Source organism: Rhinichthys klamathensis, unplaced genomic scaffold, assembly GCF_029890125.1.
Source record: "Rhinichthys klamathensis goyatoka isolate OS25496 unplaced genomic scaffold, OSU_Roscu_1.1 h1tg000308l_1, whole genome shotgun sequence".
In the NCBI taxonomy this organism is placed as follows: domain Eukaryota; kingdom Metazoa; phylum Chordata; class Actinopteri; order Cypriniformes; family Leuciscidae; genus Rhinichthys; species Rhinichthys klamathensis.
In genome coordinates this window covers 1,072,634-1,096,635 of record NW_026606826.1, presented here as the reverse complement: position 1 = coordinate 1,096,635, position 24,002 = coordinate 1,072,634, and the positions used below count along the sequence as shown (strand labels likewise).

At 37.9% G+C, this 24,002-nt stretch overlaps 2 protein-coding genes across 4 annotated transcripts in view; one reads left to right on the top strand and one right to left on the bottom strand.

The window, feature by feature from the left end:
• The window catches only part of sesn1 (sestrin 1), a 50,629-nt gene extending 43,486 nt beyond the window's left edge, over positions 1 to 7,143 (top strand). The window contains exons 1-10 of one of the 2 annotated variants that reach the window (XM_056270825.1): positions 624 to 860; positions 1,639 to 1,704; positions 1,893 to 2,093; positions 2,178 to 2,360; positions 3,527 to 3,757; positions 3,943 to 4,090; positions 4,168 to 4,280; positions 4,376 to 4,566; positions 5,318 to 5,462; positions 5,560 to 7,143. In XM_056270825.1, coding sequence (XP_056126800.1) covers positions 759 to 860; positions 1,639 to 1,704; positions 1,893 to 2,093; positions 2,178 to 2,360; positions 3,527 to 3,757; positions 3,943 to 4,090; positions 4,168 to 4,280; positions 4,376 to 4,566; positions 5,318 to 5,462; positions 5,560 to 5,646 — 1,467 coding nt within the window. In that variant the 5' untranslated portion in view covers positions 624 to 758 and the 3' untranslated portion in view covers positions 5,647 to 7,143. Of the gene's footprint in view, positions 1 to 623; positions 861 to 1,638; positions 1,705 to 1,892; positions 2,094 to 2,177; positions 2,361 to 3,526; positions 3,758 to 3,942; positions 4,091 to 4,167; positions 4,281 to 4,375; positions 4,567 to 5,317; positions 5,463 to 5,559 lie in introns of those variants that run through there. The other variant, XM_056270824.1, reaches the window with a different exon arrangement.
• A 1,224-nt stretch (positions 7,144 to 8,367) lies between these two features.
• armc2 (armadillo repeat containing 2) lies at positions 8,368 to 22,850 on the bottom strand. 2 transcript variants are annotated; one of them, XM_056270822.1, is made up of 17 exons: positions 22,467 to 22,850; positions 21,791 to 21,863; positions 21,549 to 21,720; positions 21,001 to 21,130; positions 19,521 to 19,567; positions 18,913 to 19,020; positions 17,221 to 17,411; positions 16,522 to 16,624; positions 16,168 to 16,424; positions 14,804 to 14,949; positions 14,137 to 14,236; positions 11,734 to 12,016; positions 9,460 to 9,582; positions 9,249 to 9,362; positions 9,036 to 9,168; positions 8,804 to 8,943; positions 8,368 to 8,544 (listed from the first exon to the last, which is right to left on the bottom strand). In XM_056270822.1, exons 1-17 carry the CDS (start codon positions 22,679 to 22,681, stop codon positions 8,405 to 8,407), a joined length of 2,475 nt encoding a protein of 824 aa, XP_056126797.1. In that variant the 5' UTR covers positions 22,682 to 22,850; the 3' UTR covers positions 8,368 to 8,404. The 2 variants fall into 2 exon arrangements, with proteins under 2 accessions (XP_056126797.1, XP_056126798.1); XM_056270823.1 differs by having other exon boundaries at positions 19,521 to 19,564.
• Between the last annotated feature and the right edge of the window lie 1,152 nt (positions 22,851 to 24,002).

The following is a 24,002-nucleotide window of genomic DNA, read 5'->3' as shown; positions in this document are numbered from 1 at the left end:
GGAGGTAACAATGTCATATAGACTACTAGACAAATCAAGATTATGTAAATAGGTTTATTGGAAGACAAAGTTAAAAGTCTGTTAAGTATTAACCAATGTTAGAAAGCTTTTTCCAGTCAAGCTTCCTATCCATGTTGGATAGCAACAATTCATAAACAGTTTGCATATTAATCAATAAAATAAATAAATGTTTTAAATGTCCCAAACAAACGAAATTATGTCATCATTTACTTTCACTCACTTTGTTCCAAAGCTGCACACTTTCTTCAGTGAAACACGAAAGAAAATAGGCAGAATTTGAAGAGGACTCTCAAGTTCATTGCATTCCCCCCCACCCCCCCCCCCCCCCCCCTCCCCCACAGTAAATGGCTGTCGTTCTGTCTAAAACGTAACATTTTCACAACAGAAACAGGCAAATCGTTTTTTAGCTTCATGAGTGTGTATAAATGATGACAGAATTTTCTTTTTTGCGTTTCGAGTCCACTCTAGGCGCAAGTCGCTCGTTTAACCCCGCCCATATGTCACTGATTGGACAACGTAGGTTGTTTTCGCAACGCGATTGGCTCTTGGGCGCGTCAGTTATGTTTACAGCCTGTTATTTACCACAAGAGGGCTAGTAAAGAGTGGGTATTCTGCTCCGGAGCTTCAACAGCTGATATGAACGGGTAGTGTAACCCAATGCTTCAAGGAACAACGGGAGCTAAAGCAAATGCAAGATAGCCGCTCTAATTTTTTAATTAGAAGCAGAAAAGAGCAATATGAGGCACGCATCGGCATCTAATGAAACTATTGAAAACTCTTCTCTCACCATGACAGACGTGTTTAAAATTTGCACACAGTGCGAGCGGCTTAGTAAAAAGGTAAGAAAGCGGATAAGAGTTTGACATCGAGTTTAACTAATGAAATATGTATTTGTCGTTAGCCTGCTTCGTTCGTGTACTTTTGTCATTGATTTTTAATATGTCCGTTCGTCTGGTTCATCTGCTGCTGCAGTGCAGTCAGTTCTTTGTACTCGCACCATGAACACTGCTAGCTTGTTTTTCTCAGCCTGTTGTCATCGGATCAATAGACATTCGTCTTTGATCAATGACTGACAATATGAAGTCGGTGTCACATTGTATATATGCTGCTGCTGTTGTTGTTTATTTTAATCAACGCACAAAAATAATATATGCAAGATTGCCATTGTGTAGAACTGCTGTGTGCTCCTGCAACGGGACATATTGCATTGTGTAATAATACATTTAAGCTTTTAATATTACTTTTTTACACCATTGCTTGCATATTCCTGAGTCATATGTTATGCAGTTATACATGTCAATGGTGTATTGCTAACTCGGACAACCTTTTTGTTCCTAGTGAATCAATCTAGGTTGTTTTGAATTCTCTTTGTGCCTTTGACAGCTTCTATAGATGAATGATGTTCAAGGTCTGACTGTTGCTACCTACCTACTGATTGCATTGTGTTGTCTATTATAAAGAGCTAATTTTAAAGCCAATGCCAGAACAAATTCTAGAACCAACCGTTGATATTTGAGCCGAGGAAGGATGTTGCGTCTGATTCTTTGATATAATTGTAGTTTCATGCCAAGTGTATGTCGATCAGGTAATCATGTTATTGGTTTTGATCTTTTTTAGGATGTTGGAGTGCGAATCCCCAGACCGATGGGAAATGGACCAAGTAGATTCATACCAGAGAAAGAGGTTAGTGTTATCATCTACCCTGCTGACTGTAAAGTTGGCATGAATCTCACTCTAATCATTTTAATCAACAAATTGGACTTCTGTTTTGCATTAACAGCATTTATTATCATCAAAGTCTAGTGAAGGTATTTTACCAGCAGCACTGAATTCCCCAGGTTTACCTCATCTTTATTTCCCTGTTGTCCCAGATACTTCAAGTCAGTAAATTGGATGAAAGAACACAGTCGATTTTTGAAGACGCCTTTGCAGTGCTCGGTCGCCTTGACAACATCTCCTTGGTGATAGGGTTCCATCCTCAGTATCTGGAGAGCTTTCTTAAGACACAGCATTACCTGCTTCAGATTGACGGCCCCTTGTCTCTGCACTGCAGACATTATATAGGGATAATGGTGAGATGACAGACTATTATTTTGTATGCAATTCCAAAAAACCACAGTGGCAGATTCTTCTAAAAGCATGTTTGTGTTCAACAGGCTGCCGCCAGGCACCAATGCACATATCTGGTCAACCTGCACGTCAATGACTTCCTGCAGGTTGGAGGTGATCCCAAGTGGTTGAATGGCCTGGGAGAAGCTCCACAGAAGCTGCAGGCTCTCGGGGAGCTCAATAAGATCCTGGCCCACCGCCCCTGGCTGCTCACCAAAGAACACATCGAGGTATGACTTCAACGTCACAGTCACTCATTGACACTCGCCCAGAGCTGTTATACAACTGTAATGACCGCAGAGAAGTTTTATAATGCTCTGAAGTATTAGGTCAGGTTGGTATCAGTAGATCTGAAGTTAATTAGCTTTAACAGAGTTTCCATAATGATTTATGTGGGCACAAATGTAATAATTTATTTTAAAATACATACATACAGTAATTTGAATGCACCTCTTCTATGATGAGCATGTTAATTTATTATATGTTAATTTATTTAAAGCATATTGATTAAATAAATTAAAAGAAAGTTAATTTCTGAATAAATATTCATTTTTATATTTTTTGTGGTGCATAATGTCAAAAATGTCAGGTTGATTCAACTGTCCTAATGTCATAATTAAAAGAATGAAATTCTTAAAAAGGAAGCCTTATTAAATAGTTAGATGTAATATTTTGGTCACACTTTAGATTAGGGTACAATTCTCACTATTAACTAACTATTATCTACGACTTTTGCTTATTAATAGTTAGTAAGGTAGTTTTTAAGTTTATGTATTGGGTAGGATTAGGAGTGTAGAATATGGTCATGCAGAATAAGGCATTAATATGTGCTTTATTAGTACTAATAGTCAAAATCCTAATAATATTCATGCTAAATAAGCAACTAGTTAATAGTGAGAATTGGACCCTAAACTAAAATGTTACCAATATTTTATTATTGTTTTTAACAATATTGCTTCACTGCTGTATATTTTATTATCATTAGTATTTGTCATATCATGTGATTCCCCAAAGAATTAGGATATTTATGAATGAATAATTCATGATATTTGTAAAGAAAAGCCTTTACCTTAAAAATGTATGTATATATATATTTTTTTACATTTTCTAAAACAGTAAATAAGACACATGTATTAAAGGTGTAAGGACATTTTTATTCCTTTTACTTGATGGTTACACAACATGACATGAGTCATTAAATTGAAACTTGAAAATGAAACACATTTCGAAACCAATATCAAGAATATTGATATTGGTTCGAAACCTCATATCAAGAGTAAATTTCTAGGAACCTAGCACGTTTTAACCTAGATTTTTAAACGATTTTTACTTTTCTTTGTCATAGACACTCTTATAACATTGACCCTTATAAATGTTGCTGTTTTTTAAATAACAGCATCTACTGAAGGCAGAGGAGCACAGCTGGTCCCTGGCTGAGCTGATCCACGTTGTGGTGCTACTCACACACTATCACGCTCTGGCTTCCTTTACCTTTGGTTGCGGCATCACACCTGACATCCAAACAGATGGAGGACATACATTCAGGCCGCCCTCGCTCAGCGGTTACTGCGCTTGTGACATTGCCAATGGCAACAGCGCCCTGGAGGAGATGTTTGGGAACCAGCAGGTGAGACTGATGGAAATTAATTCAAAGAAATTGATTTACAAAGCACTTTATGATATGTGCTAGTCTTCCGTCCATTTGTTCTGAAAAGGGATCTGTGAAATACATGGAGTGCGAGGTTCAAATTCCTGACCATACAGTGTACATAAAATGTGTAATGACCTAGATTCCTGTATGTGTGTGTTTAGGTGTCGGAGTCGTCTGGCGAGGTGGAAGTGCTGATGGAGAGGATGAAGCAGCTCCAGGAATGCCGTGACGAAGAGGAAGCCAGTCAGGAGGAAATGGCCACTCGTTTTGAGAGGGAAAAGACAGAGAGCATGCTGGTAGTCACCTCCGGTAAGCGGATTTATGATTATTATGTTAGAATGCAACGACAGGATGACTTGTATTAAATCACCATGTTCGATCAACAGAGGATGAGGAGTGTGTACCATCCAGGGATGTTTCACGACACTTCGAAGACCCTAGTTACGGCTACAAAGACTTCTCCAGGAGAGGAGAACATGTACCCACCCTCAGAGTGCAGGTGAGAATGAAGTGAAGTTGTCTTGCTTGTTGGCTTTGGTAGTCAAAGGAAATGGAGAATTAAAATAACAGCGGTATGTTTTCTGCCTTCGACAGGACTACAGTTGGGAAGACCATGGCTTTTCCCTTGTGAATCGGCTGTATCCGGATTTTGGACAGCTTCTTGATGAAAAGTTCCAGATCGCATTCAATTTAACATACAATACAATGGCGACACACCAGGGTGTGGACACTTCGATGCTCCGTAGAGCCATCTGGAACTACATCCACTGCATGTTCGGGATTCGGTCAGTCTCTCCACTGCTCACTGTGTCACAAATATGTAGCAACATTGAATATGTTAATTTGTGCTGTAAAAATTAGTTTATTGTTTGCCATTCTATTTATGTAATGTCAATAACACGCGTGTGTGTGTATATTTATATATATATATATGTGTGTGTGTGTTGACAAAAATAGACTGACACAAAAACAAATTTTATATTAATAAATTGTTTATATATATATATATATATATATATATATATATATATTAGTGCTGTCAAATTGATTAATCACATCTAACACATCTAACATAATAGTTTGTTTATATGTGAATATATATTTATATATACACACATACACATACATATACGTATATATATATATATATATATATGCATGTATACATATATGTGTGTGTGTGTGTGTACACATATATATAATATATATACAGTAGTCAACATTTGAAGTGGATCAAAAAAGTTCATCAAAGTTGTCCTAAGACAAGAACGGGTATTGTTCAAAACTCATGTATAACTTTGATCCACTTCAAATGTTGATTACTGTACATATATTAATATAATAATGTATATACACACATATATATCCACAAACTTTTATGTTAGATGCAATTAATCGATTTGACTGCACTAATATATATATATATATATATATTGTATTTAGATTTTTATTATTATTATTATTTAGTTTTTTCTCTCTGATTGATTATTAAGTCAAAGTGCTGAGGTACCTTTCCCTCTGTCTATTTCCTGTCAGGTACGATGATTATGATTATGGAGAAATTAACCAATTGTTAGACCGCAGTTTTAAAGTCTACATCAAAACCATGGTGTGCAGTCCAGAGAAGATCACCAAGAGGATGTACGAGAGCTTCTGGAGGCAGTTTCAGCACTCTGAGAAAGTACGTAGCACTTCAATAACACAATAATGAACAGACATGGATTGTTTTAAGGTTAAATCTATTTAGTTAATAAGGATTCTTTTATTCTGTCTTTCAGGTTCACGTTAATTTGCTTCTTATGGAAGCGCGCATGCAGGCAGAACTGCTCTACGCTCTGAGAGCTATCACTCGCTACATGACATGAAGTGCTGTTCTTGTCTACCTTTTTTAATTTTTTTACTGTTGTTGATGTTGCTACAGTGGGACACTTCAATAAATGTAAAAACGACAAAAAAAAATGGAAAAAGAAAACTGAGGAAGAAGAAGAACGCTTGAGCAGCGGTGGAAGACAATGAGGAGATTGTTGTCAACTGAACCCACTTGCTGAATAACTTGTGTGGCTGCTCAGCCTGCAGTGCCAAAACTGGCCACTGGGGGCCGTCTGAGCAAACTCAATCCCTCAAGTGTGCAAGAGGACAAGCTGAGACTGCGAGCTTCTGGAGGCCAGACCTCCTTTAGTATTTCAAATGCATCTGCGATAAGATGCCATATAATCATATCTTCTTTTTGTGAGATGAGATTTAAAAAAAACACACACACACACACACCCACACACGAATAGCAACTCCAGCACCGGTGCAGATAGACTGCACAAACATCCCTATCTTCTAGTGTTTTTTCCATATCGTTTTATATTGTTTTTATTTTATTTTTCCAGCAGTGGCTAGAGATAGAAACATTACTGATTTTGCATAAACGCGTGCCTAGTCATGCGCAGCACTGGCAGCAGATGCTGAGGTGCCGTCTGTTCATGCTGCTTTTCTCAACTGAGAGGCCTCAAAGACACCCAAACCATCACCCATTTGTATAAGCTAAACCAGGAACGATTGTGTTATTGTGAGTGTGAGAGCGCAATTCAAAATGAATAGTGGCCTGAGCCCTTGTTAGAGTTTACTGTAAGACACCACTTTGTCTCTTGCGTGACATAGTCAATGTGTGAATGGGGGGGGTAAAAAATCCATTGACTCTTTTTAGGTTTTCATGCATTAAAAATATCAAAGCACTTTTTAAACAAGACAAATTTTAAGCTTCAGCTGTTATGTAGCTATTTTGTTTCAATGACTCTTTTCTATCTTTTTTTATATGTGTTGGTGACTTTCAAAGTGAAAAGGTCTTCCTTTTGTAACATGCTTCCTGTTGTCATGCCTTATCTGTCTTCCTTTTAATGCACGGTCATCTTTTTGTTGTTTTTAATTTTGAGGTTTATTATAACTAAATACCTCCTGTTGTGTATCCTTAAATAACTAAGTGCTGTCTGGTGAGCAAAACTTTGTCTTAAGTGGCTGCCTGTCGTGGACTACAATCTGTACAGACCTAGACGCTAAGAACCAGGCAACCCGCACGACTTCACGGTTGTGGGGTTAAACTATGCTTGTTCTCATTCTTAGAACTTTAATCAGTGTAACTAAGCAGTTTTGTTTCGAGTGTGTGTGTGTGCGCAAGCGGGGTGGATTCTCTGCTGTCTTTTTTTGTTTACTAAAACCAGTTAAGTACTGCATTCTGATGATGGCAGGACTAGAGGGATGGTACTTTTTCCATTGGAAACGAGGAGGTTTTAAGTCAGACTTGAGAGACTTATGTCAGTTACTGACACTTTTATAAGAAAATATTTGATTAAAAAAAAATAAAACATGGTATTTCACTGGTTGTATCACTTGTAATTTAATCAAAAGTTTCTTTCTTCCCAGAAAGTCGCATTACGATGATACATTACACCAAGCAAACATTGTTATTCAGTATTAATTGCAACAAAAAAGATTTGAGCAGTCTAAACACCTCATACCACAAGAACTGAAGGTCTTCTTATTCTTATGTTTGTGCTTATTAAGAATAACACACTTTAAATTATCAATGATGTAGCTTTTAGGTCACATTATCAATGTTTTCATGTCCATAAACATCCTTGTAGCACCACAGTACATCATCACAGAGACACTAAGGCCTATAGAAAAACATCTCCTGCTGTGCTCTAATGATTTAAACACACAATGTTGAAGGCGGCAATTCGTCTTCTCACAGCGAGGATTACAGGAAGTAACTGTTGACCTGAGAACAATCCCTGTTTGCATAAATAATGAAATGTCCCCTTATGTTGCTGGCAATTTCCCTGTTGTATCTGTGGCTGTGAGGCTGATGGCCATTCAGTGCCAGTAAAGGATCGTTATATGGAAATCACCATATGGTAGTTGTTGCTCATTTTCAAACAATAATGTGAGAAGTCTTGAAAATGATAAAATATCCTGCTCTTTTCAAAAAAAAAAAAAAAAAATCCCTTAGAGATTGTGCAGGAGTTAAATTGCTTTAGACTTTACACACTGAACATTGAGAGGAAAAAGTTAAAATCACAATACATCACATTGTAATTCCAATAAAATTCACAAAATCATGTTTTGGTGATTGGTTTTTAAGCATGTCATCTCTAGGGCAGCTGTGTAAACAATATTAATGTATAGACTGTAGCTGTGAAGTGTAACCGTCGGGGTAAGAGGAAGGAAGCAAGTGCCATATTATATCAGTGTGATGTGATTGTATTAGGAAGGTATGACTGTTTCTATTCTGTGTTCTTTACAGACTTTTCTGGAAGTGTCTGTTTAATAAAGTCTTTGAGATCACTGAGAAGCTCATGAGTGATTTTTACACGTACAGTACATCAGTGTGGCCTTCTTCACATGTCTGACACAATTCATGCTTTCTCCTATCTCAGCTATTGTAAATACAGCAGCATCAGGTTGAATAATAAACATCTGAAATGTATTTTATTTAAAAAAATATGTTGGTCGTAATTGACAAATTCCTTATTACCATTAACAACAAATATGTTCAATATACACACTGTCTCACTCCTCAATGTATATATACAGTACATAGAGACACAGTCGTGTGAAGGCGTGTATCAGTGGAGCTTACGGAATAATTCCAGTAGTGTCTTCAATATGTAAACGTTGTCTTAGCCTCTCAGCAACAGGCAAAAAGAGCAGCTCCCAGCATGCTTCCTGAACCGGTCTGACTCCATCATCAGAAGGCCATTGCAAAGCTCCTCTGTCTGCGCAAAACAGAAGACAAAACATTTCATTTGTGACCCAAATGACGTACTATACACCTACCATCGAGTGTATGAATTTAAAAATTTTGTTTTTCATCTATCATATATATATATATACACACACATACAGTATATATTATAGTATTTTCTATATATAAATAATATGCTTTGTATTGCTTTATGCAATTTTTGCTTTATATACTATGATATAAATTATATATATATATATTCCAGTTCTAGTGATTGTGTTTATATGCACCTGTGTAGAGCTGTAAGATCTCAAGCAGCTTTTGAGAGTGTTGCAGCTCTCCATCTAAAGAGCAGTTCCACAGAGTCTGACACACCACAGCGGCCAGATGCCAGTCCTGAGGCCCAAAATCACGCAGACAGTCAATAAGCCTGCAGTAGGGAGAGTCAGAGAAAGCACCGTACTTAAACACTATACAGTACAGTCAAAAGAAGAAAGCACACTGAAGAGAGAGGCAAGTTACTTCTGAATGGTTCCCTCGACCCTCAGTGCGGCCCTGTTGTCTGGGTCTGCAGATAAGTTGATGAGAACTCCACATGCAGAGAAACACACATCAGGGGTCTTGGAGTCCAGAAGGGTTACCACAAACTGTTCCACTGACACATAAAAACATGAGTACAACGTCAGCCTCTGGGGGATTTGAGACAGACAAACTAGCAGAGAGAACGTCTCAAACCTTTGTGCTGCATGATGAAGTGTCTCACGTCTCTGATCTGCGACAGATTTCCAAAAACACGTGTGGCCTCCAAAACAGCATCCATACTGGAGCTCAGCAAGAGCTTTAGCAGCACTGCAATGACAGAAGGACAGACAGGAGGGGGAAATCACTGAAGGACAAAGACAGATGCAACATTCAGGCTGTCTTCACACACACACACTCATCTTACACTGTGAGATGTGTGTGTGCTGGGAACGGACCACTGAGCTTTCGCCCTGGTAGTAAGACAGGTTGTTGATGGTGGCCACAGCATTAATCACTAACTCTTCACTCTTCTTCACACACCTGCACCCTGAGAGACAAGAGCAAAGGAAACAGAAAACTTGATCAGTTACATGCCATCTATTTAGAATGGCATATATATAACAGAATAGAGATGCACCATTATGATTATGAATAATTTTGTTCATTTCCTTCCTTTTTTATTACATTTGCCATCATCTAGGCTACTAAAGCTACTCTTTAAAAACACTAAGAATTTAATAACACTGTTAAATCTAGCAAATCTCAACCAAAACATTTTTTTTAATTTGAAATAAATTAAATGTCAACTGAAATAAAAACTTGCTTATTTTATTGCAGATAGTTGACAGGGCAGCATTTTTCAATTTTTTTTTATTTTAACTTGATGTAGGCTACTAAAATAACTAAAAGTAATCATTTAGACCTATGTAAACCTTTTTTTAAAAATAATAATAATAAAAACAATAATAATAAAAACAAAATACAAAATTACTAAAACATTACATAAAATTAAAACAAATATATATATATATATATATATTTTCATTTTTCATACTGCACATTAAAATGTGATGCATAAATTCACTTTGATTTTGGGGGGGGGTATTTTTTAATTTATTTAGACAAGATTGTTCGTCAAATCACTGTGCTTCTCTTAGTTTGTAGCCACCTATTCAGCAGGATACATCATTATGATAGTAGGTGGCGACAAATTACTGACTTTATGGCATTGAATCATGATCAGGAACAAAACAAGTGACTGTCTTTACGAATGAGTCATTGAATCATTCAACCGATTCGCTCAAAAACAAATGGCTTGGTGTTCCAGCGGTTTTTGCTGTGGCTTTGCTTTAACGTTATCTTAGTTGGGAGAACAAAAACAGACAGTAACGAAACCCTTTTACTTACATCCAGTAAATACTGTGCCAGTATTCATGTTCTGTAGCCTATGTGTGAAATTATTCACTTTTTGTTTTGACCAAAGGCATAAGACTATTTAAAAGTAGGTTCATTCCTTTATGAAAAATACTTTTACACATTTACCGGACTAGGCAAGATATAAAAGGCTATAGCAGCTGCCAGACGGTTCACTTCTTGGTATTGAAGATCATATCGCACAGAGTGCTAATCAGGTATCACTTCCCCCTCGAGAAGTTTCAAAACCATTCGTGTGAATTTCAGACTGAGTACTTCATGATAAATCCAAATTTGAGGTAGTCAGAATCTGACAAGCGCATATGACTGTAGTAAGATCCTGTATTTCTCGTTGAAAGTGCGGTTTGCTCTGTCAGTGTTTGTGCGTCACGCTGCAAAGCCTGAGTTTAGTTTCGAAACACCTTTTGTTGTGGCTAATGCTCTGTCATTGTCACCCTTGATTTCTCAGTTTCTTTTTCCTTCTCGATTTTTATTTTCATCATAACAGGATGTCATTTTAATGTAGCAGACATAAGGTAGATAAGCGAGGAAGAAGACATCTCCCACCCATTTCCTCTCTAACTGTCCACATCTCTGTTCTAAAAAACGACGGCATCCTCTAACCGTCATTTCTGTAGGAATCTAGCAGAAAGGTTTCATTTTATTTTCTCACATTCTAAAAACGATATAGGACAAATATTTCCACAGGACAAAAATCTCCTTCTCTATTTCAAAAAGGAAACACATAACCACCTTTTCACCCTAGCATGCCTGCTTCTGAAACTTCCTCATGCAGAACCAAAAAGGAGCTTGCATCCATCACCATGAAACCACACTGCAACTCTGAAAACACCAGGCCGCTCAAATAAAGAGCTGTGCATAAGAAAAACAAACAGTTTACAGTGTGGCTGTTCTCGTCATTGGAGAGGATGCAGTAACTTGAGGGTCTGTGCCAGTAACTGACATGGAGAGAACATCATGTGATTTGCACAGTGCAGAGCAACCAACTTGCACATTCATTCAAGTTCAAGGAACTAAACTTAGTCTGAAACATGTGTGTTGCCGTGTTTAAAGTTACATCGCTTCTGATAAGCATTGGTCACACGTAAAATGCTTTGAGAGTGACAACAGCATTGAAATGCATGAGTGAATACACTACAGTATCTATAAAGTACGTTCCGTGTGGGATTTTCGTAAAAATGACTTTTGTTGAATAGTAGTAGAATGTAGAACTGAACTAAAAAAAAAGATTGGGTGTGTATGAGACATGATTATGTTTTTTTACCCAGTAGTTCCAGTAGCAGCTGCACACACAGTGTGTTGGCAGCTAGTGCCGTGCCCACGGTGGGATGGATGGCCAGGTTGGCCAGCAGTCTGATCAGTTTGACCAGGATGTCCTCTTTCTCAGGGGCATGACATTGCTCATATGACGATAGTGTTTCCTGGTAGGCCTGGAAAAGATCTAAGAGGACATCTATCCCTCCTTCCTCTTCATAAACTCTCTCTCTGGCTTCAATGCTCTTGGATGTCAGATTTCCTAGCGTGAACAGGAGACGCACTACTAGAGCCTGCACATAAGAAAAGAGGACAAGTGTGTTTAGTAGGTAGTTGTAAGTTAAAGTGTTAACACATGTAATAAATTACATTTAATATATATATATATATATATATATATATACTGTATACTGTAATGCAGTATGTACATGCCTTCCAGGTCACCGTAATTTTCACAAGTAAGACATGTTCCTGGATCAACATATTTTGTTGATCCTGGAACAACATTCCTGTCTGAAAATGTAATCCTAACCCTTTCCCTACCCCTAAACCTAACCCTGCCCATAAGTTATCCCTAAATTTAAAGGGACATGATAGGTTGATTGTAAGCCTAAAATTGACATAAACTGTAAACTTGTCCCTCAAATCTGATTGGTTGATTGGAATGTTGTTCCAGGATCAACAAAATATGTTGATCCAGGAACAGGTTGTGTTTGGCGAAATCATGTTCACCGTTGGCAGTGCCTGTACACAACCATCATACAATGATACAAATCTATCCAGTGTTTTTGTTTTAATCTCCTTATATGTTTTCCCCTGCCTCAAATCAAGCCGTTTGACCGTGTGACGTCACACGCTCGGAAGCCCCTCCCACGATTGTTGATTGACAGCAGCATATCAACACAGACCCGCCCTCGCTCGTGAGCTAGCTGTCAATCATATTCTGCGCGGACCGGCGCGCTCATTGTTGATATGCTGGAGCACTGTCTATGAGCAGAATGGCGTCCAAGCGATTGTGGTGTTCTGTTCTTGGGTGCAATAACGAACACAGCAGTCATTTTAATGTTCCTAAATCCGAACCGCTGAAGACGCAGTGGCTGAGTTTGTTTTCGAAGGCAATATTCCCCACGAGCAACGTCAATGCTCTCATGTTTGCGCGAATCATTTCTCACCAGTCTGCTTTATAAACGAGGGTCAGTATAAAGCTGGTTTTGCTAAGAAGCTGCTCATGAAAAAAGGATCGGTACCAGATATTCGTGTTCCTGCTGAACCTCCAGAAGAACTGAAGTGAGTGTAACGTTTTATTAAACTTTATATTAATATTTATATTAATCTTCGCAAATCGCTAGCTGCACTCCACGCTCCACAATGAATGCGTCTAAGGTTTACACTCAGGGTACATTACGGCATGTTTTCTATGTACGACGTTCTCAATATAAGTCATAATCCCACGTTTATGAACAACGCGTTATGGTTATTGTGTTATTGTGTTACAACGGAGTACGCACAGAACAGAGGGGTGGAGTCAGCGAAGCTCATTATCATTTAAAGTCATATACACTGAAACGGCGTGCTGAAAAACAGAGCTGTTTTTGACCAGGTAAAATAAGTGTTTTCTTACAATACTAATGAGAATTTTTAATTAAAGTATATTACAAACTTTTAATTTAGACCCTAAAGAATCATATTAGCTTGTACAAAAATGGCATTATATGACCCCTTTAAGCAGTTTCATAAATAAGTAATTTTGTTTTGTCATAAAGCACAAGTAAAGTTATATTCATTTACAAGTCGATAAACCTAATAATTAAACACAACATTATTATAGTAATTTTATTAATAGGTCTAACTATGAAAAACTTATAAGATTAATTTTCATTAAATACTTAAATAAATTGACAGGCCTAGTGTTTAGTGCTTTCATGGTTGATCCACTAAACCCACACAAATATTTCTTGCGAATCCAGCAGCCTTTGGTGAACTATTTTATCAGACATTTTAAACTGTTTTTTCTCTCCTTTCTGTTTTCATTTAGAAAATATGAAAAAAGTGGGGTGCAGAAAGAGACTTCTGCCAGTAGTCTAGTGGACAGTATGTCCCTATTTGAGAAACAGTATGTATGAGACTCTAGTTTATGATACCTAGCACACAGTGTGAACCGTGTTTATTCTTTATGAGATTAGGAGCACATGATCTCATTACTCTCAGTGCCAGAAGGAAAGAGAGAGAAGAACATCTGAACTATCTGTACCGAAATAAAACGAGCAGAAAAACACACACACACCTTCATAGACCATTGCTCAAGTTTCACTTGAGAGCAGAAAGGGGAACATGCAGCCTATATGCTTACATCTGTGTGCTTGTTTCAGTTTACGTCAAAGCGTGCGTGGACATATACTTGATCCAAACTCACCTGTTTCCTGCTGTGTTTGCCTAGAAGGTCCAAAAATAGGCTGCAGCAGTGTGGCGTCTCAGCTAGTGCATGACAGCATTCAGTGTAGGTGGACAGCTTGCTGGAGACAGAGCACACACAAACATATTCTCACACATCACATGGCACAACTTTATCAACACTAATCAGAAAACTCCAACTAAATCTAATTAGAACTTCTCTCACCTGGTGGATATTAAAAATGTATTCATATGGCAGTGCATTATAAAACACTAAACCAGTGGTTCTCAACCAGGGGACCGGGGCCCACTAGGGGCCTCAAGATGAACATTAAATGACTAAACTACGTAACTCAAAATCTAAGATACTACTAAAATCAAGATATTTATTATTTTAATTCAACTTTTTTTTGAAGAAGAAGAAGAACTAGGGTTCCCACAGTCTTGGAAAACCTAGATAAATACATAGTCTAATTTTAAAACTTTTGATTTCTAGACCTGGAAAAGTATTTTAAGTTAAATGAATCAAATTCATGGGCATGTGTATAATAAATATAGATTCAAGTTTTCTAGTTATGCCAAGCACTACCATATTTTATCAGGTAGATAAAATGATAATTTGACCAATGAGAGCCTTGGATTCAAAAAGGCTGAGAACCACAGCTCTAAACACTTACTTCGATCCTCACCTGAATATTCGGGCCACATTAATGCAGATGTCGAGGTCATTACGATGGTTCTCCAGAATCAAGCAAAGAGTAAAGAATGCCTTGTTGGACAGGAAGGAAGGCCGAGACTCAGACTGGTCAGCTATATTTCTCAAAGCTGCAGTGACCTAGAAAGGGTGAAGAGGTCAAGACTGTGTGCAACTGTATGTGTGTTTGGTAACTGAGTGTGAATAAAGTACTGTGCAGCAGGTGTGCGTGTGTGCTTATTATTGCCTAATGGGTAGAGATGCATATAAAAGAGGAAGCACTTATAATCAAGAAGAAATAACAGAAGGCCTTGAAAAGTGGCCTCGTAAATCTCTCCATCAAGAGCTTAGGACACTGATTAGGGTACATGGAGGGTGCCTGCTAGAGCTGCTTGGGCCATAGGGCTGTACTTTCATAAAAACCCTCATTTCCGTCTGCCAACATGCTAATGAGTGGCACGGCAATTGGCGCTGAACATCAAACCATGCGTGCCAAGTTCAGGAAGTTTGTTTGGGCAGAGTTAAATAATTCCCTGTGAAACGTACTTTGTGCTGGAGGAGTATAAAGTAAAATATGGACACGGGGAAGTGGAAAAAGGGCATCCTCCCAGACAAAAGCAAAAACAAAAGCAGAGGAAAAGCACATTAAAATCCGCCCTTTTTTCGACCCTATGTAACCCCACCCTTGTGAAGCGCTCACATTTTGTTCCGTTTCGCTCCCAGAGCAGAGTTCTGAGAAACGTCAGGGTGGGGTTTAAGCATGTTCTATTCCTCCTGTTTTAAAGTCTTAAAGACACAGATTTACCATGTTTGCAATGCAAACCTATTTGTGTATCTATGGTGATGTATGTGTGTTGCACAAAGCACTATTCCAGCACATAGGGGAAGCACACGTCCTCGGTCACTGTGGAAATGTACGATGGGATCGTGTTTTTGAGACAACAAAATACATTACAGAAAAGTCTCTCTGCATTTTTTAAAGGGATAGTTCACCTAAAAATTCAAATTCTGTCATTATTTACTCACCTTCATGTTATTTTAAAACTGTATGACTTTCTTTCCTCTGTGGAACATAAAAGAAGATATTTTGAGAAATGTCTCAGAGTTATTCTCTTGTGTTCCACAGATGAAAGAAAGCCATAAAGGTAATTTTTGGGTGAACTATCTCCTTTTTAGATGTCACATTTGATCCACCAAAATGTTTCAGTTCATTTGTGGGTTGCCAGTTTCCTTTGTTTTAGTGTATATGGGTATGTGTGTGATTGCGAACATGATTGGCATACTAAAAACAGGGTTAGAGATGACAATAAAATAACTTTGACACCTGCCCAAACAATGCAACCATCAAAGACCACCCACCTGTACCAGTATGTGTCCTGCGATGATACGCTGGCCTTCTCCCTCTGACCTCTGAGTAGTTAAATTAGCTGAAGTTGTAAATGGGCCATGCATCAGTCTCTTTGACAGCTGTAGCAGTGTGCCGATGAAGTCTTTAGCCAGCAGCAGACTGGAGATGGCACTGTTTCCTGAGAGGAGCTTCAGTGAGCCGACACAGTACAGCACGGCCTCACCTTTACTCCACACATCCTCACACTGTAGCTGACACAGAAGGGAGTCTGTGTGGAAACACATACACACAATGGGCTGAAGTTAGAGATAATGCCTGATTGAGCTTAGAGAGTCTAGGTGAATTATACAATAATCAGGTCTAACCTAGGATGGAGTCGGTGAGGAACATGACGTCGTTACTAGCATTCCGGCTGATTTTGAAGACGAGTTTGCAGATGTTCAGCAAGTTGTTTCCACTCACATTGAGCTTGTAATATAGAAAACAGTAAATTATTTCAAATTAAATCTGTAAATTATTTCAAATTTCAGATGTTTCAGACCTTGTAAAAGATTATGATGTTTAAGACAGCTGCACAGAACCAATATATATATATATATATATATATATATATATATATATATATATATTTTTTTTTTTATGTATTTGTCAGTTTCTCAGCTACACTCCATATATGTATTTGGCGAATGCTTTTATCTGAAGAAACTTACACTGCATTGAAGGCGTACATTTTTTTATGTGTGCTCAGTTGTCAGTTCGCTGAAAAGCGAACCAACAATGAAAAATGTGTTAAATTAAAAAAGAAAATTGTTAAATACAGTTTTAAAATATACATTCTTTTTGCATGTTTATTTTTTGTAATGTGCGAGAAGTATTAATGGTTTAAAGGAGTACCGTTTTTACCAGATTTAATTGTATTGAAACCAATTAGGGTAAATTTGACCCAGACCATAGTAATCATATCCAGATTTTTAACCAAATACAAGGTTTAAAGGTCATATTGTGTGTGTGTGTGTGTGTGTGTGTGTGTGTGTGTGTGTGTGTGTGTGTGTTTATATACTCACTGCCAGAATAAGTTTAGCTAATGTTAAGTTAAGTCGGTCCGATCCCACATCTATAAGTCTGAAGAGTGTTCTAAGGATGGCGGACCTCTTTTTACACTGCCTTCCCAGCATGTCTCTCTCCGCTAGGGCGTCATGGAGACCATTGCACGAGTTACACAGCTGTCCCACAATCTCATCTGACACGCCATCACCTATAAGGATTGGGTTTTTTTTTGTAAAGAAACAAAACCCCATCAGTACTCTGTATGTTCCAGTGCACAAAATATGTAACAGTGTCAAGGTCGCATTTCAAACTGAATGTCTCACACAGTATTAGTTGCAGCATTGTCACCCTTCAACGGTCCCTGTGAAGGACAGGGAAAGAGGAGTAGTCTGTGGGACACACAGACTCTTTCACTCAGCTGAACTGATGTGTACACAGAGTAGGCTTACTGACATTTCAGTGACCCACATGTCAACACCCACTGACAGAGTTAACATGGCCCTTTAGGGCATATCCCCCCTCCCCCTGTATGGTATGCATCATTAGTGTGTATATAATAGCTCTTTACTGTCATTCTGTATGTACTGGCTTTGAGCATGACAACATAATATGTCAAAGTTTTAAGTTAGATTAGACTTCAATAGTGACCAAATTCTCCTGAGCTCAATTGTAATCAATATTTTTTTCTATTCATCTTTGCATCCAGAATAATTATTCATTTCTACATGCTTTTTAACCATTCTGTGCACTGGCAATGCTTTATACTTGCTGGATCTAACTTGCCTTTAGGGGATAAGGCAGGGGCTGCGTTTTTCCAAAGCTATTTTTGCTAAAACAAATGTTGTTTCTCATATCTGTTTCCAAGATGGTTGGCATTCTCCCCAACGGCACCCTTCGATGATGCCATGGAGAATATGAATGGTATTTTATGCATGAACCGAGAGGCTCTTGGCACAATAAATATTTGATATTTATCTTTCAAATGAATTTTTATTGAATTTTCAAAGTGCTTAAATATTTACTGCTATTAGATTGCATTTCATGGTTCCTTTCTTCCACATGCTTTGACTTTAAAAGCTTATACCATGCCAAGCTCAACACAAGCTTTGTTTTTATTCCTCTGCATTCAGAAATTGTGTTTTCTTTCTCCCTGCAGTTTGCTTTCACTCTGGGACACATTCAAGTGCTGAACTGCAGCTCCTTAGTACGAACTTGCATAAGCACAATCCAAAAACCACAGAATTAGGATTATCTTTCTAAATTCAGTAATGGGGGGGGGAGCTGAAAATAAAAAGCAGAGCTGTTATGTTGTTGGAACTCCTGTATTATTTCTCTTTAAAATATTTTAAAATGTTCCTTAAATAAAGAAGACTGGTAGGAGTATACTGCAGAAAATCATTACATGAAATTTTGTTCTCATAAAGTTCTCATAAGATAATGAAAAGCCATCAGGTATCAATCTGAATGCTACATATGTTTTTGGAGCTATTAAAATGGCATTAAGGTTTTTCCTACCCTAAACTTTGCATTACACTTCAATTAAAAAGTAAAAAGCACTGCTAAGAAACTAGTCATTTTGAAATGACTAGTTCTGTGCAAACAAATGGTTGGTCTGATGATGTACAGCAAAACAGAATGTGGCCCTTTGCTCTTTAAGGTTATCAGATCATTACTTGAGTGTACATTCATAAGAGTCATTTTATCATCACCTGGGGCAAAGGACTCAAATTCTTGAAGGACAGGAAGGACCTTAGTGTTCCAAAACACAGATTCGTCCATGTTGTCATCACATGTGTCTCCATACCCAAGCCTGGCTTCTACAGCAGAAATACATGTGGGTTTTAGACAGACAGACAGATAAATATTTAAATAGACAGGTAGATGCACTTTATTGATCCTGGAAGGGAAATTCAGACAGTTCACCCCAGCAGTTCTTAAAGCATATGGATGTAATACAGAGTGTTCAACATAGCATGAAAAGGTCAGAGCTTCACACCCACATGCCTTTTCATTAGTGTCTGTTCTGTTCAAATGCTTCTGTGAGCATTTGCATTGTGGACGAGCTGCAGGAAGCAGTGGGTTGCAAAAAGAACAGATCAAACGATCAGCTAGCATCTGGATAAAGAACCTTGAGAAACTGCTGCAGCAAAAGTGGTTAAGGTTTCCAATCCGATCAGATGTTTGCGGCCACTGGCAAGATTGTGTCAGGAGCAAGATTTACAAGATTGTGAGAACTTCGCTTTGTTGATCACGTGTTTGACTGCCGGTTAGCGGTTTCAAGTGTATATATATACACAGTACAGAAATAGCAATATACCTGGTTTTGATTCTCTTTCAGTGGATACATCAGTTTGCGGGATCCTGCTAATCACAAACATACAGTGAACATAATGTACATGCAGACCAGACAAAAAGAATAAATGACATAATTGTGTTTGAAACAGTGGTTAGATGAACAACAAAGCCTTGATGGCGTTTGAAAACACCTGTGTGGATATAAATGCTAAATATGTACCAACATAAATACAAGTATGTTCAGTGGGTACTTTTTAAATACATAGCTTCCAGTAGAGTATTCTCATGGAATTCTCCTATTTTCCTTGCAGACACAAGAGGTCACTGTTGTGATATCCTGATGCAGAATTTTATTGCCCAATTTTTTGATTATGTCTTTTACTGTGAGCAGTGTCAAAACCAGTTACTGGTGAAAAATAGATAACGTTCAAAATGTGCTTGTGTAAATGTTCATTAAATCATGCGGGTATGTGAGGGCTACTGCAACACACAGGAAACCACATGTTCATGTGATCGTTTCAGAGTTAGTCATACACTGTCACAGTGAATTTTATCTCAGAAATCAAGATAACGTTAACACTGTTTTAGTCTGCGCTATCATTAATAGCGGATTAAACTCACACAAATGTCTCATGTACTTATACTGCCTAAAATTCACATACATATTTTTATAGTGATATATTGTAATCATTCATCTTTATCGTATGTGGCATGGGTATTTCCTAAGGATTTTTAATAAATGATGGTATGGCGAGGCATTTTTGAGGCATTGATCATGTTTGGGCTTTGGACTGTCTCGATAATGCCTCTTTGTTGATGGGATGCCTCGGCCGAGACGTGATCTCATCGTGTGAATCTCAAATGAGACTGTACTGGTGGTCAACAGACCAGTCAGCCTGCCAGCCACAAACGGCCTGCGTGATCTAATATCGCTCCATTAGCAACTATAACAAGGATATGGTAGAGAAAGAAGGAGAGAGAGGCTTGCTGCTTGATTTTAACTTACTATTAAAGTCCAGAGTGTCCGTAAATGCATCCAAATTGGATGCAATGCATTACGATTTTCATAAGTGGCCATTCTAGGCAATGTATTAATGAGAGAGCTTGGATCTGAATGAGTGAACCTTTTAACGTGGTCTTTCTGATAGATTACACAATTCTGTTGCATGTAATGGAAGACGTACACAAAAGAGGATATCAAACTCAGGTTATAAAAACATTGGTAATGAAAGGATTAATGCCGCTGGGATCTACTGATCAAACAAGTTCACTCTCTGAACAGGGTGTCCTGTGAGTCAATAACACATAAAAATGGTTTATTGCCGTTATTAGGCACAGAGGATAAATCGATTTACTGAGTGAGTTTGATGGTGTATTGACAGTAGAGGTTTTTGTTATGAAGCCCAAAGCTGATTTCAAACCTCTGAATGTGCAGCAAAAAGAGTACATTAAATTGATATGTAACCTTCAAGTAAATAAACTCTTATGCTCAAAAAGCATACCTGTGTTTGATAAGTGTGTGCAGGTCAGTTTCGGAGGACGATTTTGTTTTATGCTCTGTAACATCAGCATAATGTAGCTTTTCTCTGTCATCTGGTTGGTCTACTTCGATCCTTGCCTCTAGAGACATATCTGAACAGGCACACAATAATACAACTTTTAACAGTCAAAACAGTCAAAAACAGTCAACATTTTTTTAAATCTTACTGGTTACTCCCATACAGTTTGACAGGACAAACACACACATTTTGTTTTCTCAAAGCAAGCAAACTCAAGGCATACATGGCACGATGGCAGAGAAACATCCTGGGGATATTGTAAACTGATCTATATCAGATTTTTGGAAGAGTCTATTCATTTCGGTTTGGTGTGAAACACTTCAACAGCTAGCGGATTGTCACAATGAAGTTATAGAGGGCTATCAATATGCCTGACAGGCGAATAAGCACTATTACTGCATAGCACTTTATTTTTTGAAAGATGAAGTATCCCTGTGAAAAAAATAAAATAGAAATAAAGATTAATAAAACACTTTTATTTCTTTTCTTACTCTTTGTGTGTGATGTCATGAAGGGTAGTCGGTGGATGGATGCTGCTCTAAGCAGTCTGGCCCGAGAACCTCCTGATCCTATCCTGGTATTCCCTCGTTCAGCTGGGGGTTTGGGGAGAGTTGCTTCATTGTCACTGCCATACTCATCCAGGGACACAGACAGCCTGGGTTTCTAGGAATGACATAACTCTTCAATTATCTTTCCCTGTTTTAGTCAGACAAAGTTTTGAAAAGCCTCTTACATGTTCCAGTGGGCTGAGACGAGTTCCAGAGCCAGGCCTGGAGTCAGGAACTTCAAAATGGCGGCCATGAAGACTAGAAAAGAAATTTGTGAAGGCAATTAAAACCAGAATACCAGTTATGTGAATAAGCAAATGGTTAATATTATAATTAAAGTACTTCATAGAGTGCAACAGTCGGGATCATGGAAGTAAAAAAAAAACATTCATTTTCTCCATAGGAGAATTGGTTTTTAACAATAACTTATAAACTTAAAGACTTAATTTTTAAATAGCCTAAACGTGTTTAATAGCAAAATTCATGAAAAGCTACATTACCCATGATTCTGCAAAAAAGAGAGAAGCTTTTAATCAATAGTTTTATATTTATCAATCGCTTCATGGGATTGTAGTTCTTTCTCACATTAACTATTAACTTTTGTCTAATTTCCAAATACTTTTTTGCGTCAAATCAAAGTTTGTAATCTTGTGAGTGATTCACCTTGGTTCGGTTCATGGCTTAAAACTCTTAAATGAAGACTTCTTAAAAAATCCCAATGGGAAAAATAATTTCAGAAACAAGGCTGCTGAAAACGTAGGCGGGTACTGTTCCAAAAATCCAAATATATTATAATAAGCATTAAATACATGCAAAACAAGTGATAAACAAATAAGCTTATTATCTCTGAAGTTGTTTTACCTGAATGCCGATGGTGGTCGTCCATCATGCGCACGAGAAGAGGATTCTCCAAAGAGCTGCCGATGCTTCTCCTGAGGTGTGAAAGGTCGCTGTGTGGCAAGAGTTCTGAGAGAGCGACGAGCCTCTGACACTATCTCAGCACTTGTCTGTCTCCTGAGGCCAGGGCTCATGTGGACATGCTCACTTTTGTCCTGCTGGAGCTCCATCCCAGACATGCTTGATCCATAGGGTTGTGTACCAGTATCAAAAGCCTGAGACCTTGACCACTATTCTCTAACCAAATCTGGTTAGAAATACACATAACTATGATAAAAGGAAGAGGAGCATTTATATTTTAAATAAAATTAACTGCATCTTGGAAATATAAAGATTTAGCTGTCCCAGACATCTATAGCAGACTTTATTGCATATTTTTCTGACATTCTCATATTACCTCAGTCTTCACAGTGGTTTGCTGTCCTGTAAGACTAGTTTTCGATATTTAATATTTTTATTACTTTTATTTAACTGTAATTTTAAATGCACCCAGCAAACACATGTTCAACCGGAGTCATATCATTCAGTGCAAGACAAGAATGCGCGTCCACGCACCGTCACCATGGAAACACACAACGCTGCTTCAGTAGCTCGGGTGTAGCAAAACAAAACATTTAAAACATATAACGTAAAAAAGAAACTAAAGAATAAAAAACTCCATTCGATATCTTAAATTCAGGTGACCAACAAAACAACAATAATAATCTACGACACTATTAGTATCAAGCGTTGCTTGCAGCCGACTTAATCGGAAAACTTGCTCTTTTAGGCAGTGCGTGATGTAAACAGCACAACAACAACAACAAAAAATATCACCCTTTACCTTGATTTCCAAACGAGCTTGGGTTTCACGGTTTTAAATACATCATCTATAATCTGGAAAGATGAGCGTGTCTAGCACATAGACTGTAAAAAAAAATAGGTCTGACAGCAGAAAGAGGGACGCACTTGTCAATCACGGCCACGCGCATGGTCATGTGACACACGGAGGCTTTTGTTGTGTGAAACCTACTGCCTTTTTTTCCTTGCCATCTTTTCTTAATTTTTAAGAGTTAGAACAAAGTAATAATGATTCATTACCAATAATTACATAGAGAGTTGATTACCTTATACAGGTACGTGTTTTAAATCTCGTGAGCCTCAGCCATAACCATTTCCAACGGAAAAAAGGTGAGGCAATTTTTCAATTCAAGACCATTCAGAAACTTTGACCAAACGAAGTACATTTGTTTTTGTTTAGAATTAAACTAAATTAAGGCTTCATTCATATTCCTCCCCAAAATTCATATGGCTGGTGTTCAATTCAAAATCCTAAAATTCAGGTCCACAGAGACACGAGGCGACACCATAGACTGCGACACGTAAGTTAACCACCCACGAGAGATAACAAGTGAGCTGATACTTACCCACCCAGAATGACACATAAAAGAGGAATTTAAAGCTACTAATTTTAGCCTTGTTCTAATGAGGACAGTATTTTCCACTCAGAAATATCTCAGG